The sequence below is a fragment of the Lissotriton helveticus genome, chromosome 6 (genome assembly GCF_964261635.1).
Source record: "Lissotriton helveticus chromosome 6, aLisHel1.1, whole genome shotgun sequence".
Lineage (NCBI taxonomy): Eukaryota > Metazoa > Chordata > Amphibia > Caudata > Salamandridae > Lissotriton > Lissotriton helveticus.
In genome coordinates, this window is record NC_136067.1 from 1,628,723,797 (window position 1) to 1,628,741,438 (window position 17,642).

At 50.1% G+C, this 17,642-nt stretch overlaps 1 protein-coding gene across 5 annotated transcripts; it reads right to left on the minus strand.

The window, feature by feature from the left end:
- Positions 1-5,218: 5,218 nt before the first annotated feature.
- OTX1 (orthodenticle homeobox 1) lies at positions 5,219-14,308 on the minus strand. 5 transcript variants are annotated; one of them, XM_078649450.1, is made up of 5 exons: positions 14,225-14,308; positions 11,924-11,991; positions 11,454-11,652; positions 9,563-9,714; positions 5,219-7,155 (listed from the first exon to the last, which is right to left on the minus strand). In XM_078649450.1, exons 3-5 carry the CDS (start codon positions 11,548-11,550, stop codon positions 6,430-6,432), a joined length of 975 nt encoding a protein of 324 aa, XP_078505576.1. In that variant the 5' UTR covers positions 11,551-11,652; positions 11,924-11,991; positions 14,225-14,308; the 3' UTR covers positions 5,219-6,429. The 5 variants fall into 5 exon arrangements, with proteins under 5 accessions (XP_078505576.1, XP_078505578.1, XP_078505580.1 ...); XM_078649452.1 differs by having other exon boundaries at positions 11,454-11,649; positions 14,225-14,286; XM_078649454.1 differs by lacking the exon at positions 14,225-14,308 and adding an exon at positions 13,998-14,015 and having other exon boundaries at positions 11,454-11,649.
- Positions 14,309-17,642: the final 3,334 nt, after the last annotated feature.

Genomic DNA, 17,642 nt, shown 5'->3' on the forward strand with positions numbered 1-17,642 from the left:
GAGGGCGGTACCAGCCACGAGGAGGGTACACTGAGGGAAGATTGGCAGTGCCCGTGTTGCTGCCTAAATTAAAGTAGTACAGTTGTGGTCTGCTTGTTAACCCACAACAAACAAACAACTGTTCGTAACAACTTGTTTTTCCTACCACCGTCTGGAGGCGTGGTAAATGGGAGGTGGCGCCAGCTTCCAAAGTGATGCTACTCCATTGGCCGAGCCCTAAAGGATGAAGAGCTGAGGTGGCCTTGGCGGGACTCGAACTCCTGCGGTGCGGGCCATACAGATGTGGAGGGCCAGAGTTCAACGCGGTCCTTGGGCCACTCTGCGGTGTAACATGGCGTACACTTCCACAGTGCCCGCGCCAAGAGCCCACCCCCTTCACACGGGCTGCCCTGCTGCCCGTGCCCCATAACAGCAGCTGTGCAGTGAGCTCCGGTGGAGTCTGGGCACATCTCTACAGGGTGCGTTGCGCCCGTTAGCAGTCTATGCGCTTCTTTACAGTGAGCACTGACCTCCACTGCAGTGTAAGCGGCTGTTTTGTAGTGTGCAGTGATCACTGCAGTTTGAACGGCTAGTCTCTACAGTGTGCATTGAACTCCGCTGCAGTATAAACGTCTGTTTATTACAGTGTGCATGGAGCTGGACTGCACTATAAACAGATCTAATTGGGAGTGTGCACTGAGCTCCACTGCAGTATGAGCGGATATTCTCTACTGTATGCACAGAGCTCAAGGGTAGTATGAACGGACATTCTATACAGTGTGCACGGAGCTCCACTGCAGGATAAACAGATATTCTGTACAATGTGCATTGATCTCAGCTGTAGTAGAAACAGCTATTTTCTCTACAGTGTACACTGTGCTCCACTACAGTATGAACAGATTTGCCCTACATTGTGCACTGAGCGCCACTGCAGTATGAACAGATATGCGATACACTGAGCTCCACTGCAGTATGAACAGATATGCTCTACACTGAGCTCCACTGCAGTATGAACAGATATGCCCTACAGTGTGCATTGCATTCCACTGCAGTAAGAACGTAACTTTTCTACAGTGTGCACTGAGCATCGCTGCAGTGTGAACGGATATTTAGTGCAGTGTTCATTGATCTCCACTGTAGCGTAACCGGATTTTCTCTACAATGTACACTGACTACACTGCAGCGTGAACGGATATTCTCTACAGTGTGCACTGAAGTGTAAACAGTTATTCTCTACAGTGTGTACCAAGCTCCCCTGCAGTATGAACGGAACTTTTCTACAGTGTGCACTGAGCTTCACTGCAGTGTAAACGGATATTCTCTATAGTGTGCACTGAGCTCTATTGCAGTATGAACGGATATTCACGGCAGTGTCCTTTGAATGAATTGGGCCCATACATTGACTCAACATCACACGGTTGGTGGGGCAGTCTGGACTCACCTCTGAGGGGAGTACGAGTTCAAGTGCAGTCTAAACACAAACATACCCTGGATGATGGGGGGCGATTTATCACAGAGATATAATCCGAATCAATGGAAATTAACAGGAGTGATGAACTGCATTATATATAAAGAGAGAAGTGAGTAACATGCAGTTTTTTCCCTTTAAAATTTCAGGAAGTTATCAGCCGAAATGTCTAAAGGCGGGTGATGACTTCCTGATGCGGTGAATTCACCGGAACTCGAACTCTGACCCCGCGCGCGCAAACAGGGCTTTCCATTGGTCGGGGACCCTGACGCGCTCAGAAGCAGGCCGCACGCGCTCAGAAGCAGGCCGCACGCGCTCAGGTCTCGCTGAAGGTGAGCGCGAGGCGTCTCCGGGACCCGGGCGCGCGGAGGGGTCTATTATTCTGAGGCAATAAAGCGCGTTCTCCTCGGCCATCCGAGGGGGTCTCACCCGGACGGGCTCCTCCAGGCCCAGCCTTCCAGAGAAGTCTTCCTACCACCGGCACCCTCCTCTCCCCCTGAAGCGTCTCTTTAGTTACAACTGCGAGCAGTGAGCGCTTCCAAGGGCCAACCGTGGGGGCGTCGACGAGCCGCCATTATTAGCGGGCCTTTAATGCATTGATGTGCAGCAACAAAGCACCCAAGAGAGTGCGACAAAGTGCAGTTTATTTATTCCAAATAGGCCGTGCTAGCTAGGTGGCGCGGAACGGCCTTAGACGCAAGGAGATTGGTGCTGTGCTGCAGGGAGCAGTGCAGTGTTTCTGTGATGAAGGCGGTATGCGTGCTGCAGGAAACTACAGTGAAGAATGTGCGGTACGTGCTGCAGGGAGCGGTGCAGTAATATTGATGAAGGTGGTGTGACTGCTGCAGAAACCTGTGAATTGGAAGTTACAGGTGTGCTGCAACAGTGGAGGTGGGAGGCGTGCTGCAGTGCTGGTAGCAGGTGTGCAGCAGTGGAGGTGGGACGCGTGCTGTAGGAAGCGGTGCAGTGTTGGTAGCAGGTGTGCTGCAGTGAAGGAGGTGAGACGCGTGCTGTAGTGCTGGTAGCAGGTGTGCAGCAGTGGAGGTGGGACGCGTGCTGTAGGAAGCGGTGCAGTGTTGGTAGCAGGTGTGCTGCAGTGAAGGAGGTGAGACGCGTGCTGTAGTGCTGGTAGCAGGTGTGCTCCAGCAGTGGAGATGGGACGCGTGCTGCAGGAAGCGGTGCAGTGTTGGTAGCAGGTGTGCTGCAGTGGAGGAGGTGGGACGCGTGCTAGAAGATGCGGTGCAGTGCCGGTGGTACGTGTGCTGCAGTGGAGGAGGTAGGAAGATGTGCAGTGGGAAGCGACAGGGCTACAAAGAAAAAGTGGGAAATGTGCTGCAATGTGGCTGTGGAGAAGGCGGGAAGCGGTGGTGTGGGGTGAAGACGGTACACCCTGTCCAGGCGGGGATTAGACGAGGAGTTGCAGTGAGTTTTGGGCAGAAATGGTGCACCTCACTAAAGCGCCGAGCGAACTCAGGCTGTGGTGCTGCAGCAGGGCAGAGGGCCTGCAGGATACCCGCAGAAGTGCGAGAGAAGGAGCGCCGCGACTCTTTTGGTGCCCGCAGTTGGCACATCGCTTCCCAGCAGGCCCTTCCGCTGGCGCTTGTTTGCTGCGTGACTAGGGTGTGGGTGTCTGAACCGCAAACGCGTCAATCAAGCAGACTACATTAAAAAACAATACACAAACTCAGAGGCAGGAAGCAGAACTTTTTGTAAGTTTTACTTGAAATTACTTCCTGGACACCGGTTGATCTTGCATGAGGCGCAACATGTGCAGAAAGGGGTGGAGGGCAGCGGGCTGCCCTGGTACCAGCCTGCGCGGGGGGGGCATACTGGGCCGTGTGGCACACACAGGTGAAGGCGCATTTGCAGCATACAGGCCTGGTGCCTGTATGGAGCACAACACCTTACTGGGCGGCGCCCGGGAGCTCATGCAAGACACTGGCCTCTTGTTTGCCTCAGGCCCGCCAGTCTAGCCCCGAAGTCTCACTCATTAGGATTATCAAGGCCTCAAGATACCCCAGGGGCCAGTCCATCCCCCATGCCAGGGCGAAGGGGTGAAGCAGCCTTGGACACGTCCACCCCTGAACGCGCGCGCGCGCTCCCGAGGCGCAATAACCAGGAAATAGCTATCGTTCGGCGTTACGCACTTATCCCAGACACGAAAAACCCCACAAACATACGTTTACCCACAGTGGGCATTCCTGGGTTTACATAGCACCCATGGCTTCTTTCAGCAACTTCTCGGAGGACGAAGGGAGGGTCGGAGCCGGCGCTAGGCATGCAAATATAAAGTGCAGGTACCTACTACCCCAGCGCGCCTCTTTCCTGCTACTCTGAGAAGCGCCGATAGCCCCACAACCCGAAGTACTGAAAACTTGCCGAGAAGTGCCAGCACTCCCCCTTTTAAGGTCAAATAAGTGCATGTGCTCTGTCCCGGTTGTTTTAAACGGCCAATCACCAACATACTTTTTGACGTGGCTCAGGATTGAGGCGAACCCCAACTGAAGATAAAAATCAGGTTTTAGGTGTGCTCTGTAAAACACCGTTTGAGAGCATGCTGCGTACTGTGCCTGCCGCCCGGAATGTTGTATACAACTACCGCGGGCTGTGAGGCGCTATGTTTATCTCCGCGCTGGGCCCTAATGAAAGCTTCTGTATGGCGGTGTGTACACAAGGATTTGGAGCCTGTGCTTATTGTGAATCACGGTGCTCCGGGATGGTTTACAGAACAAAGGAGCGTCTAAGAGGAAGATCTCATGCCAATGTGAGCCCAGCATTCACTCGAAAACTGAACTCCAGTTGTCTTACAGGAAGTATGCACCGGGCGTAGATAAATGGGTGAATAGTTCTGACAGTCAGAGCGAGTGTATCAGGCCCTGCGAAGATTATATTTCTATAAAGCGTACTGGAGCTTTACAAGGCCCCTTACTATGGCAAACTCGACCCTACTTGTTCGGACCTCCGAAGGAGATGAGGCCGGGTTGGTACAGAGGGAATCGAATCTGTAATTCGAGATACTGCTCTCAGACATGTCACATCCTGGCGCTAGGCAGGAGTAAGTACGCCATCTCTGCAAAGAGTGCTCATCAAACCAGAAGGCAAAATGTTTATAGTTTCCACCCTGGGAGTTATCCATTAATTCTATTTTAAAGTGCCCCAGAAGTAAGGCAGTGCAAGAACTCCGAGTTAAAGACGGTGCGAGTTAACTGGATTCTAAACTTTTTTTTTTAACAAAAAGGGGCAAGAATTTTATAGTTACAAAACAGCCGAACGAACTGTACTGTGCGAGCTCTTTGCTTCCCATATCTTTCGAGTTATGAGGTTACTTGGTAAAGTGCACTTCAAATTAATATTTTAAAATCTAACTTCCGTTTAGGGTGCGTTTACAAGCGTGTGAAAAATTCTAGCAGTTGCAGCCAATGAAAACTAATTCTTCACTTTTCTAGAGTAAAAAAAAAATATTTTTCTGTGGCGCTCTTAAAATAGAGCATGGAAAAATAAGGATGCGCCTGAATTTGAATGAATAAAAATCACAGCGCTAAAACTTTGACATCTGTAAGGAAGAGTCGCACAGCGTGAAACAAAAGGGTATGCAGGGTTCTGGAAGTGTATGCTACCCCTCACATACGAAAATTTTATTTAGTTAGTCTACGGAAGTTATTTTATTCTCGAGAACACAGTGCATTGTTTTTCACAGCAAACCAGAAAGCAATAGACACGACAGAGCCATGTTGTTACTACTCATTGAAATGACGTTGCAGACACAGCAGCTGGTTTAATAGATTGCCTTTTATTATATGGGTATGTAAATAGGGGGTTGCCTTACACTGGAACAAGTCATTGTAGAGGCTGCCATGGTTTTACGTTTAGAAAAAAAAAAACACATCCTTGCCCTCTGTCCCCTTAAAGAGGGCCTATGGCCAGCCCGGACCAGCAGCAAGTGCTCTTGGACCCCAGTCCGGTGAGGAGGAGAAGCAGCTCAAACACTAGACAGGTGGCTTCGAAAAAATACAGGACATAGGGAACCTGCAACCCCACCTCCAACACACGAACCGGCCTTTTAAATCAACTGAATCCAACAACAGTCCCGAGTACCCTATAACATAAAGCTTGGTCCTATTTGCTTAAATGAGTAGACACCTCCCCTCTCGAGTGCTATACAGCCTCCTTTAGTCTTATTCATATTTTAAACTTGTTCCAATAGAACAAGTTTTCTTCGTAATAAGTAATAAATACAAATCGGAGTTTTAAACCTTGTAAGATTGCAAGATTAGATAACTTTTGGTTTCGGTATAAGGAGAGGGATTTCGCAGATTTCCCGGATTTAAAGAGCAGACCATAATCTTTAAAAGTATGCACCCGATAAAATCAACTAAAATAGTGGCCCCTTGAACGGGCCTAAATTATTTACAAACTTCCAGCTGCTTCGGGCAGCAAGAGTACAACATCATATAGCTTCATAATTGAAAGTTTATCTATACAAGTTTTATGCAGGATGAAAAGCCCAAGTGACATTCATGTCTTCTCCATATATATATATTGATTTAAGTTGCATGATCAAAGAGCATTTTGGGCAGAACCTGGGCAAGTGACCTGGCAAAGAAAAACAAAGGGGTGTCCATGTGCCATACATTCGGATTCCTTTAAAAATAAAGACACAGGAGGCTGTCCTTTTGGTGAGCACCACAGTCCATACCCCTAATACCTCATTGTCGAATAAATAGTCATCTGAAAAATGTAATTGCAGGTAGTACACAGCTTCGAGAAAGATGGACTCAACGAGCATTCTTGAAAGTTGATAGCCGCCCAGACTCTGGAAAGTGAAGAAGTTAATATCCACATTGAAGCATGTGCAAAAAAGTTGTTTTTAATAGTACTCATCCACATTAGTTGAAATTCCTCCGTTTTTCTTGGGAACCTCAACGCCACAGAAGCCAATTGCCCATGAGAAGAAAAAAAAGGTACCAAGAGTCCATGGCTCCCTACAAGACCTGAAACCTCCAGGAGGCCTGGTCCTTGTAGTCCAGGCAGTCTGGAGAGTTGAAGTTGAGTTTCCAGGAGGAAGCCGCGCTCTGCTCCTTGTAATCCAGGCAGTCTGGGGAGTTGAAGGGCAGTCCCGAGCTGTAGCCCTGGTGATGGTGGTGGTGATGGTGGCTGGAGGACTGGCTGAGGTGGTGATGGTGGTGGTGGGCCGGCATGGAGGCAGGCGCCATCGGGCTGAGCTGGTGGTGGTGCGAGTGCATGGGGGCCAGGTAGGAGCTGCAATCCACCCCTCCGAAGTACGGCGAGGCGGCCGGAGGGTAGGCCTGGCTGTAGCCGGGTGCCTGGCCGTAGGACATGGGGTAGGAGGCCGCAGCGGAGCCCGAGCGCTGCATGCATGAACCCCCCTGTTCCGGGGCCGCCGAGCCGGGGGAGATGGAGGCCGGGCTCCAGATGGACGACGAGGAGGTCGGGGGGTTGCTGCTGCCTCCGAGGGGCGCCAGGGCCGGGTTGCCGAGGGCCGGGTGTGCGTTGTTGGAGGCGCTGGAGCTGGAGGAGGACGACGAGGCGGAGCTGGCGGCGGCCGGCGGGGTGTACTGGCCGCTGCTCTCCGAGCCCGAGCTCTCCCGCGCCGGCGAGGCCTTCTTCTTGGCCGGGCGGCTCTTGGCGCCGCCGCCGTTCTGCTGCTGCTGCTGCCGGCACTTGGCCCGGCGGTTCTTGAACCAGACCTGAGGGGACACAAAACACAGGGTCAGGCAAGGACGAAGCATTCGGGAACATCTCAAACGCGGGGACTTTAGCACAGCTGAGGGGGGCCCTCTGGAATATGCTGCACGACACACCATTCACTCACTCTGGGACAATACGTTTATTTACACTGATCTGGAGAAGGTGCCATTTAGACAGGACACTGTCCCGAGGCCTCCATAAACAGAGCAGCACCCTTCAAGATGGCGCCCGCCCAGCGCGCAGAAGATGGCCGCTCCCAAGACTATTGGCAGGTCAGCCGGATATGACGCCCACGCACCTGAGCTGCGCACCCAAGTCCAAACTAGTTTACCCAATGGTAAGAGGAGCACAGGCCCAGCACCCACGCACAGCGAGACCTGCGTGTTTTAACACTGCGGGCCTGGGGGAGTGGGAAGTATAATCGAACTCTGTAGAGAGCAACGTTTTACAAAACCAATGGTTCGTTAAACTTTAGGATGACATGTGGAATCTGCTTTCTGTTTAACGTCGAACAGGTTGTGCTGGGTTAAGTGGGAAGACGACTTCTGTGCATCGGTTTAAGTTCACACACCCACAGGGTCCAATAAGAATTGGACATGTTTTTTAAATGCATAAAGTGTTGGGTTAGTGAACATTATGCCTTCGAGTTTTTTTAGAACCCTTACATATTACTGGATGCACTCTAACACATCTTCACAATCGGCCCCGAATGATTAATATGGTCATTTCATTACAATTTTGTAAATCAGTACTAGTCTACTCCAGTCGGATACCGAGATATGGCCCTACAACTTTGACTTATGAGAATAAGCATTGCGCTTTAACATTTGGATCGACTGTAGTAAAACTAATTTTCAATTAACCTGTGGCAGAGAAAGGGGGACTACACGAAATAATTCTTAAACATAGATGAAGCATAATAGAAAGAAAAAAGAAAAAAATACTTGTTTGAGGTCTTTTCTAGAAAACTATTTCAAGTCCTCGTTTTCTGCTCAGTAAAACAGAAAACTACACTTTGTAAAATAAAATAAAAGTATATATACACACACTTACTGGATGGAAAATAATAAATAACCGTAGTTCTTTAAGACCCAGCTTTAAAATATTCCGCTGTGTCGAATAATTGCTGCTCAGTCTGGGCCTCTAACCCGAACTGTTCACAGCAGTTAACTGGAGTATTTTTGTTGTGAAAGAGTCAATTCCTATATTTATTTTGGGTTTAATGTAATAAAGATATTTAACATACGAGTTTAAAACGAAGAACGTTATCGGAATATATTTGTTCATACATTTGTTAATATGAAAATCCGATAATTGACATTTACACACAAAAAAGCCACTAAGTATATTTCTACTAATAGAAGCCTATATGTAATCGTAGAAAATGTATTCTGCTTTCCAACTGATTTTTTTTGCTACCTACATAAGAAAAATATCTTAAAGGAGAAAAACGTGATTTACGGGTGTGTATATGTATGAGCCGATTAGAATTCGCAATACATTAGTTGGTCGGTTTTGATGGAAACGCTGGGCGGTGTTTCATGTTGGTCCATTAATACGTTACCCCTCTAAGGTGCCTGGTTGCAATTCAACCCGTAGTGTGCGGTACTCACTCGGGTACTGATCACTTGACCTATAAAGTACTTTAAAACGGCTTTCATAGCGCCTTGCCAAGTATGGACAGAGGAAGGTATATTATTAATTCATGTCCACTTTATAAATAAACTTGACTTTGACTCGTGACCACTTTAAACATGTTTGCGCTTTTAGCCGCAATAATATAAGGACATGCACTAAAAAAAAAAAACGTACGCGCCTAGTATCCCAAACGTCGCTCCCATTGTAAAGCAGGTGTGAATTCACCACACTTCACTGGCACAATAACAGTGCAAGGAAACGGGGCGAGCGTGCAGATTGGGAGAGGGCAAGAAGTGTCGAGGGCCACTTTCTCTTCACAGGCCCGTGCGGTGGCACTGTGTGTGTGTGTGTGTGTGTGGGGGGGGGGGGGTCGTGGGTATGCAGCAGTGTGTGTAACAGGTGCTCAGGTCGGGGGTCTGCCAGCTCGTGTGTGCAGGAGAGGGGGAGACGCGTGTAAGGCTATCCAGACATCAATGGAGGCTGGGAAGGGCGAGGTGAATGGGACATTGACAAACAGGGGTTGGTGAAACAGTGTCTGAGAGGTTGTTGGGTTTTAGGGGTTGGTGAAACAGTATCTGAGAGAAGAGCGTGGGGCGTATGTCTTGTAACAAGTCCTCTGAAGTATAAAGAGGTATCGGCAAGGTTTGGGAGGGCAGAAAGTACTGCGGACTGCTGCAGCCAGGTAAAAGGAGGTGCGGACAGGTAGAGTGTGGGCGCACTGAGGCACACGGGGCAGCGAGCCGCGCAGCAGCAGCGGTAGAAAGGCACCTGCACTCGGCTCTCGGGGAGGTTGATCTTCAGGGCCACCTCTTCCCGCATGAAGATGTCCGGGTAGCGGGTCTTGGCAAACAGCGCCTCCAGCACGTCCAGCTGCGAGCGGGTGAAAGTGGTGCGCTCCCGGCGCTGCTTCCGGGGGGTGGCTGTGAGGAGAGAGAGAGAGACCGCTTCAGCCAGGGGTCACAGGCAACAGTATCAGTAAGAGCAAAAGACCACCGTGCCCATACAAGCACCGCCAGGAAGAGTAGCCAGGCGCACCCACACATATCCAGGAGAGCAAAACACCACACTCCACCGGGCCACATGCAACCACCGCCAGGAAGAGCAGCCAGGCGCACCCGCAGACATCAAGGAGAGCAAAACACCACACTCCACCGGGCCAGGAAGAGCAGCCAGGGGCACCCGCACACATCAAGGAGAGCAACCACCACACACACCACCGGGCCACATGCAACCATCGCCAGGAAGAGCAGCCAGGCGCACCCACACACATTAATGAGAGCAAAACACCACACTCCACCGGGCCACATGCAAACACCAGTATAAATAGTATACAGGCGCACCCGCAATCATCAAGAAAAGTAAACTACCACAAACTCAACCAGGCAACATACAAACACCGGCATAAATAGCAGTCAGACGCAGCGACATCAATGAGAGCAAGACACCACACACCACCAGGCCACATGCAAACACCGCCAGGAAGAGCAGCCAGGCGCACCCACACACATCAAGGAGAGCAAAACACCACACACAGCACCAGGCCACATGCAACCACCGGGATAAATAGCGAGTCACACTATACTTACATCAGTATCCCTCGCAGCAACAGCACCAATAACTAGAAAAGTATGCAGCAGTGGACTCCAGGCACACAGTAAAACTAGTATGAATACTAGCAAGACGAACCATGCACACTAGGCCTCGCACGCACACAAACGACAGCATGACAAAGCCACACGCATCACCAGTTTTAACTGCGACATCTACCACCCAAGATTCAGCGGGCACCATGCGCACTGCCCAGCACTACCACGTACATACAGCACGCCCTCATTGGCGCCGACAGTGCAGGGAAGCATTTCCCTGCACATACAGAGGCTAAAGATAGTGTCACTGCCCTCCCGTGGTATCACAACTATTATGCTTAACCGTCACTTTCTGCCATTTGATGTTGGTCAAAAATCAGTTAAAGCTTATTTGCAACTAAAAACGTTCAGATTTTCAAAAGTAGACAGCATGGAAAAAAGGCAGAAAAGAGCAGGTCTTATGACCCTTGGCACTCCAGAACATTTTTTTGATTGAATGGTCGATATCTGCCCCATCCCAGAACTCCCCTTCCCGCCCCAAAATAGAAACAAGTGTCCAGGAGTGAAGGGAACGAGTTTAGCCATTTGTAAACCGCTATATACACATTTGCAGCAGACTGCAACACTTCCTCAATGGTGGGTACAGTAGGCCGAAAGGAAACCCACACACCTGGGCAATGGGCTTGGAAAAACAACAAAAAAATACCCTGACACTACTTCCGCGGGCTTTTCTTCGCAAAAACAAAGCCCTCGCTTTTAGAGAATCAACAAGCGACCAACATTTCAGGTGTGCAGCGCTGTTCCTCTCGTGAGGCATGCGGCAGACATCGGGGGTCACCGAACAGCGCCCGCATACTATGTGCAGGGCCACTGATTTGCACTAGGGTTAATTACGGTAAAAGTTGGGCACTCGGGCTTCAAAGGGCCCACCGCACAGGGACACCCACCATTAGTTAATGGGTTTACTCGCGCTGTTTTATAAATAAACCATCTATTGGTTCAGGGTACTAAATAAGGGTTATTTAACCGTGAGATTGTCGGCCAGCATGCCACGCGCTTTGGCACCCCCTTACCCGGATACCCCACCGAGGGGTGCAGCAGGTCCATGCCGGCTCCGCTCAGCCCCAGGCCGCTCATGCCGTAGGGGGGCTGTTTGAGATAGGACATCATGCTAAACCCCTGAATGGTGCCGGCCGGTCCGCACCCGAAAAGAAGGGTCCCGGACAGACGAGGCTCTTCTCTCTGGCGCGTCACAACGTCTGACAAACCCTGCTGGAAAAAGAAGCGAAAACAACAGTTTACTGAAAAGTGTATACTATTGTCAGCGTTATTACATGTCATGTTTGAGAACACTCAAGAATCACGCGTCCGTTTCACACACCGCCTCGGTGAAATAAATGCACTAAAGGTATCAATACAACTAAAACATGCAGCTGGAATGCTGTCTACAAGGCTCACATCAACCGTTTCTAAAAGGCTGGCTTTATTATTAGATGCTAAAGTTGCAATGCACTTTTCCCAACTGCAATGAGAGCAAACTCACTTAAATGTTTTTGGGGAGCATCGATAAACACAGCGTCCAACGAGGGTGAAGCGGGAATGCTGTCCGCCCTGCAGGTCGAAAAACAGACATTAGAAATTTAGACTGCAAACCAATACAACAAAGTTAAACCCACGGACTGCGGCTTTATTATATTTTATTAAGATGTCGACTGGACGCATAAAAGCAAGGTTTAGTATAAAGAGTTATTTCCTTTCAAAACACCGGACACACCACTTATTTGCCTTTAAGCCATTTCAGTTTGCACTCAGCGATATACCAAAGACGGCTAGTTTATGTCCGAGTGTCACTGCATGGAGTAGTTTTGTTTTTAAACCTTACATGGATACAAAAAAATACGAATTCCAAGTATCTTGTAGATAGGCCGGAAACACTTGAAGATTCCAATGCAATTTTAAAGAGGTAAGTCTCGGCTTATCAATAAATTGCAACGCTTGAGACGGACGTAGAATTTGAATAGCACAAACTCCACTTCACCAGGCATTCGAAAGATACGTGTAACACATGTACACCTAATTTTGAAATGTATATTTTAGAGGCTAACGTAATACATATTACTGATGCCAAGAGGCATAGCTGTCGTTTACAAATGTTAACTCGTAAATATGAAAGAGGTCCACCTTGACCCCAAGCCTGCTTTCTTTAAAATAAAATTACATTGTGTATAGGTTCAGGATTTTTTTTTTTATAAGGACAGAGTCCACATACAAAAAACCGTAATTCCAGGCCTTGTCTTTGACAACCTGTTGCACTCCACACCATGCAATCCCTTCTAATGGCTGTAAACGTTGCAATCAGAATATGAAAAGGCCATGGTGTGGAAATAAACACACACTGGCAGGTTTTAATTACACGAGCTGCTTTAATGCAAATGCCCCAATTACCTATGTTTACCAAAAAACGCCGTTCTACTGCTACGAGTGCATAGGAAAAGGAAACAATGCATTACTTATCCCATCACGACAAAAGCACTTCTACCGATGGAGAATATAGATTGTATTTAGGAAAGAAGGTGTGGGGACGTAAACGCAGGTCGGGAGTCTAGAGAATGCGGCTAGGCCTAATTACCCCGCGGGCCAGCGCACGGGAGGGGGCAGCGGCCTTATCAGCAACAAAACATTCACCCCTCGGAAAGAGAAAGAAAACCGCCCCTCCAATTACCAGCTGAACCCACTCACCTCCATCAAAAGCGCACAGCCGCCCCCTCTGCTCCTGCCACGGCCGGGCCTCCCAGGAGAGTAGACGTCCTCGCACGGTAGTTATTATTAAAGTTTTATATTAAATACTCCAGATCGAGGCCATACTTGCACGGTAGTTATTAAGGTTTTATATTAAATACTCCAGATCAAGGCCATACTTGCACGGTAGTTAAGGTTTTATATTAAATACTCCAGATCGAGGCCATATATTAGGCCAACAAGAAAACAAGGTAAGATATAACAGTGCATTCATTTTAAAAGTCTCAGAGACTCCTCATTTGCTAACGCGTCAAAAGCAATTCCTGTAGTTTTGCCCCTCAAGGTGCGCAGGACGCTTAAAGACCATACTTTAAATTCGGGACCCCTGACAATTACATTTTAAGTTATTTCTTGCTCTCGATGTTCACTCGCCCAGAAGGGAGAGAACCAGTCTGACAACTTAACAGTCACATCGCCTGGAGACAGGAGGAGGCAGATTCACACCCGCACCACCCCACCTGCAGGCGCACGTCAGAGGATCCGAGAGCAGCACAACAACACCGCAGCTCACAAGAGAAGCACAACTCACAAGTGAAGCACAACTATGTCCAAAGCCAGGAACTACACTTTCTACATGATGGGTGGCGGCAGGTCTATAGAGGTGGAAAAGGGTGGCAGCATTGGGCGCTCTTGAAAGGGAGGCTTGGGGGTAGGGGGGTTTGGGCTTCGGCTCTCTGCGCAAAAACGGTGCATTTAAAGAAGAAAAAAGCGTAAATCAGAACTTTGCAGCAGCTCTGCCGAGAGGAGGATGTGTTTTTAACTGAATCGAGAGAAAACATAAGTGGATACAGCTAGCAAAAGCAAATAACTTTAGATACCCTCAAGACAGAGCAGCTGGAAAGTGCGGTGCAAGTTGTGCACCGCGGAAGTACAGTCGGGGCAGCTTAGGAAAGTGAGGCGCAGAAGCGAGAGTTGGGTCGGTGCAGCAGCTGCTGCCGCCGCCGCGGAGCCCTCCCCCAGCACAGACACGCGGCCCTGCCCCCTGCGCTCAGAGATGCGCCAGGGGGCGGGGGCGCCGCTGCTGACGCCGTCGGCTTCGCGTTACCTGCGGTCGGTGTTGCTCGGCGGCCGGCGCTGAGGGTGATTGCCAGCCTCGGACTGATGAAGATTGATCACCTTCCCCAGGCCCCGCCCCTCCCGCCGTGTGTGTGCGCCAGGCCCGTGCGTCACGCCTCCTGCCAGCCAACCCGGCGACGCTTCCCATTTTGAGTGACATCGCTTCGGCCAATGAAGGAGATCGCCTCGTGAGCGCCTCTCCCCGCCCTCTGGTGGCTGCGCGTGGCGGGAGCCGTTCTGGTGCCGGTGCCCGGCGGCCGCTGCCGACCGGTGGCCCGCGCGGACTAACACCAACCGCCTCGGTCCCCACTCGGGGCCCCGCGCGCCCCCGCTTCAGCCCTTTGCTGAAAACAGAAACTTTATTCGCTCCAGTAGCGCATACTTGGAGAAAGTTCACGCGAGGACGGTTCAGCGCCAGACAGTCTCGCTCCTCCTCGGAGTCTTCCGCGCCACCTAGATTTAAATAAAGTGTGCCGTGAACCGCCGCTCCGCGCGCCGACCTCTGCCTGATAAACAACTTGGGGACCGTGGATTCCGCGGAGGCCGTGGTGCACAACTGTACCCGTCCCGGAGCGCGGGCTCCTCACGAGCCACCCCGGGATATTCCCGGCAGTAAATCACCTCGAGCCGCAGACCGCAACTCTGACAGGCCGACCTCTGGGGCCGCTCTGAGAGGCCGCAGAGGTGCCCCCCCTCCCCCTTTAAAAGATAAACAAGATCTGTCAGGTGCGGGGTTTTTGCTCCCCGAGCGTCGAGGCGCCACCTGGGAAGGACATAGAGCTGCACCGAGCGAGGCCTTCGCAGCCCCGACACTCGCCTCCTCAAAAACGCCAGCTTTTTATGTCAAAACACAACTATAGGACTCTGCAAAAGTCAGAAAAAGTTCAGAATTTTACTTTTTTTCTTTTTAATTACCCTTTTTCATACTGATCTGTGAGTTAAAAAAAAAAGCAATTTTATATATGCACATTTCTATCCGGTGGTTGAAGAAAGAGCCGCTGGTACTGGAGCCGTCTTCTGATCTGTCCTGCTCCGTCACATGTGTGGACTGCATTAAACTGTCCTGGAGATGCGGCTAGCTTGGAGACCTGCATTCGAATCCCAGCTTTGGCATTTGATCAAGCATTGTATGACTGGACACATCTCTTAATCTTCATGCACCTGCAATTGTGAATGTAGGATAAATGAACGTTGCAGCTACCAGATGTTGACCTGCTGCCTGCCCCCTTCATGCCCAGCCACCTCTGCTACGGAGTTAAGTGTTACGCTACCTCGGCCAAAGGACCGCGTTTCTGAGAGAAATTCGCAGTTTACAGTTTTAAATTGTAGATGTACACACACACCAAATGTATATCGCACCAAGAGTTCAATCCACGAAACTTGAATGCAATTGCATCTTGTTGCACAACTTTCATCAATAAACACTCGTTCTTCAAAACTAATATCACTGACTTATTTTTAAATGTATATGTAAAAATAAAATGCTGGTGTTAAGTTTTTTTTTTTTTAAAGAAAGCCTACACATGTGTAGGTTTAACGTACACAGAATTGGCTGTAAAAGGTGTTTCTAATTTTGCAAACTTGAAATCTTCACCAATGACAAATCTGCCGTTTTGGAAAGTTTCCATTCTAATTAATATTAAAGGTTTCACAAGGATGTGTGTTGTAGTGCAGGGAAAATGTGGGTATTTCCTTTAACGCTCCCGGTAGACAAGCCTGGCCTAAAAAGGCAGGGTTTCTAAATCTTGCTTATAAATCGGGACATCAAATAATTCCACTTAGGAGCACGTGTTTTTGACTTTTCCTCACACATGCCTTTAAGAGTAGAATCAAGGTGCTTGTTTTCTTCCATCCGGGTTGCAAGGAGCCCCCCTGCCAGTTTCCCAGCACACACATCCCAGAAGGCGCCGAGGGCCTTCCAGGCAGGCCCTGCTGCCCTCCCAGAGCCCCCGTACCTGCCGGGCTCGGTACCAGGCCCCACTCTGCCAGGGCCCTCTCACCAGGCTAAGCTCGGGCCTTTTGTTGAATGCCGAATCAAACTCCCTCCTAATTGAAGTTGGGGCTGAAAGCGAGCTAATGTTCAAAGAAAGTGACCGCCAGACGCACAAAATTACATTTTTTTGTGCTCGGTGAAGGGGGCAGAGCTCATGAAAGAACGAGTGGGAGGGGGCTTGGGGGGTTTAGAGGAGACTTGTGTAGTCCACAAAAAGTCATCCACACGGGCACTTTCCCCATACTCCTACAAAGAACAAAGGCACGTAAGTAAGCTCATTCACAAAAAATGGGGAACAAAGACCACAAACAGCACTTTGAAATCGTGGCCCAAAATAATTATTTTGGAACATGTCCTTCAGTAGTGAAAAAAGAAAATTGGCGTACCATGGCAAACGTTTTGGCATATTTTGCAAAATAAAAAAAGGCAAATGGAACGGTCTGGTCCCCCAGGGAAGCCAAAAGTTCAGGGCGGGGATTTCGGGGTGCCCGCGCCCCTGGAACACATGCACCCTAAGGTGCCCTGAAGCCCGCCAGGGAGGCTGACGTGCTGAGCTCGTGTGCTCGGCCCCCGTCTGAAGCTCTGGAGGTATCGAGTAGCACTAACCCCCTTTATGTAATAAGAGTATTTTGTCTAATCCCAAATTGCAGGCGAATTCTCTTAATGCCTGAGTCCATAAAACCCAGGATTAAGGGAAGGCAGAGGAGGGGGAGAGGAGAGCTGAGTCAGGAGCAGGCGAGAGGGAGACAGCCGGAAAGAAAAGTTTAGTCTGGAGGGAGCAGCGGGGACCGGTGCAGCGGGAGAGGGGCTGCGGGGAGGCAGTATGGGAGCAGGAAAGGTGCTGCGGAAACAGAAGTGCTGCAGGACAGCGATGGCTGAAGGGGGTCCACAGGGACATAAGTGGATCAGAACCAGAGAGAGATGCAGGACCAGGGGCGGCGACGCAGTACCAGGAGAAGGGATGCTGCAGGACCAGGAGAGGCGATGCGGAAATGTGACTGCAGGGACAGGAAAAGTGCTCAGGACCACGAGAGATCCTGCGGGGGACATGAACACGCCAGTGACTGGAGGCAGCAGGAAAGGCACGATGTGGATGAGAAACTTGTTATAGGGAATGGGCCTCGTGAACATTCCTGCAGGAACGTGGGCACTGCGGGGACAAGAAAAGTGCTGCATAAGTGAGAGAAGTTACGTGGATGCAGCAGTAGCAGGAGAGGCCCTGCAAGCGACGTGGAACGCACCACTAGAACAAGAGAGATGCTACAGGAACGTCATTGCAGCAGTGACAGGGGTGCAGCAGGAGAGGCGCTGCAGGAACAAGAAACAAGCTGCAGGAACAAGAGGGCATCTGGAGAGCCCGTCCACGGACAGGACAAGGTTCAGAGATGAGGTCCCGCATGGGCGGGCGGGGAGG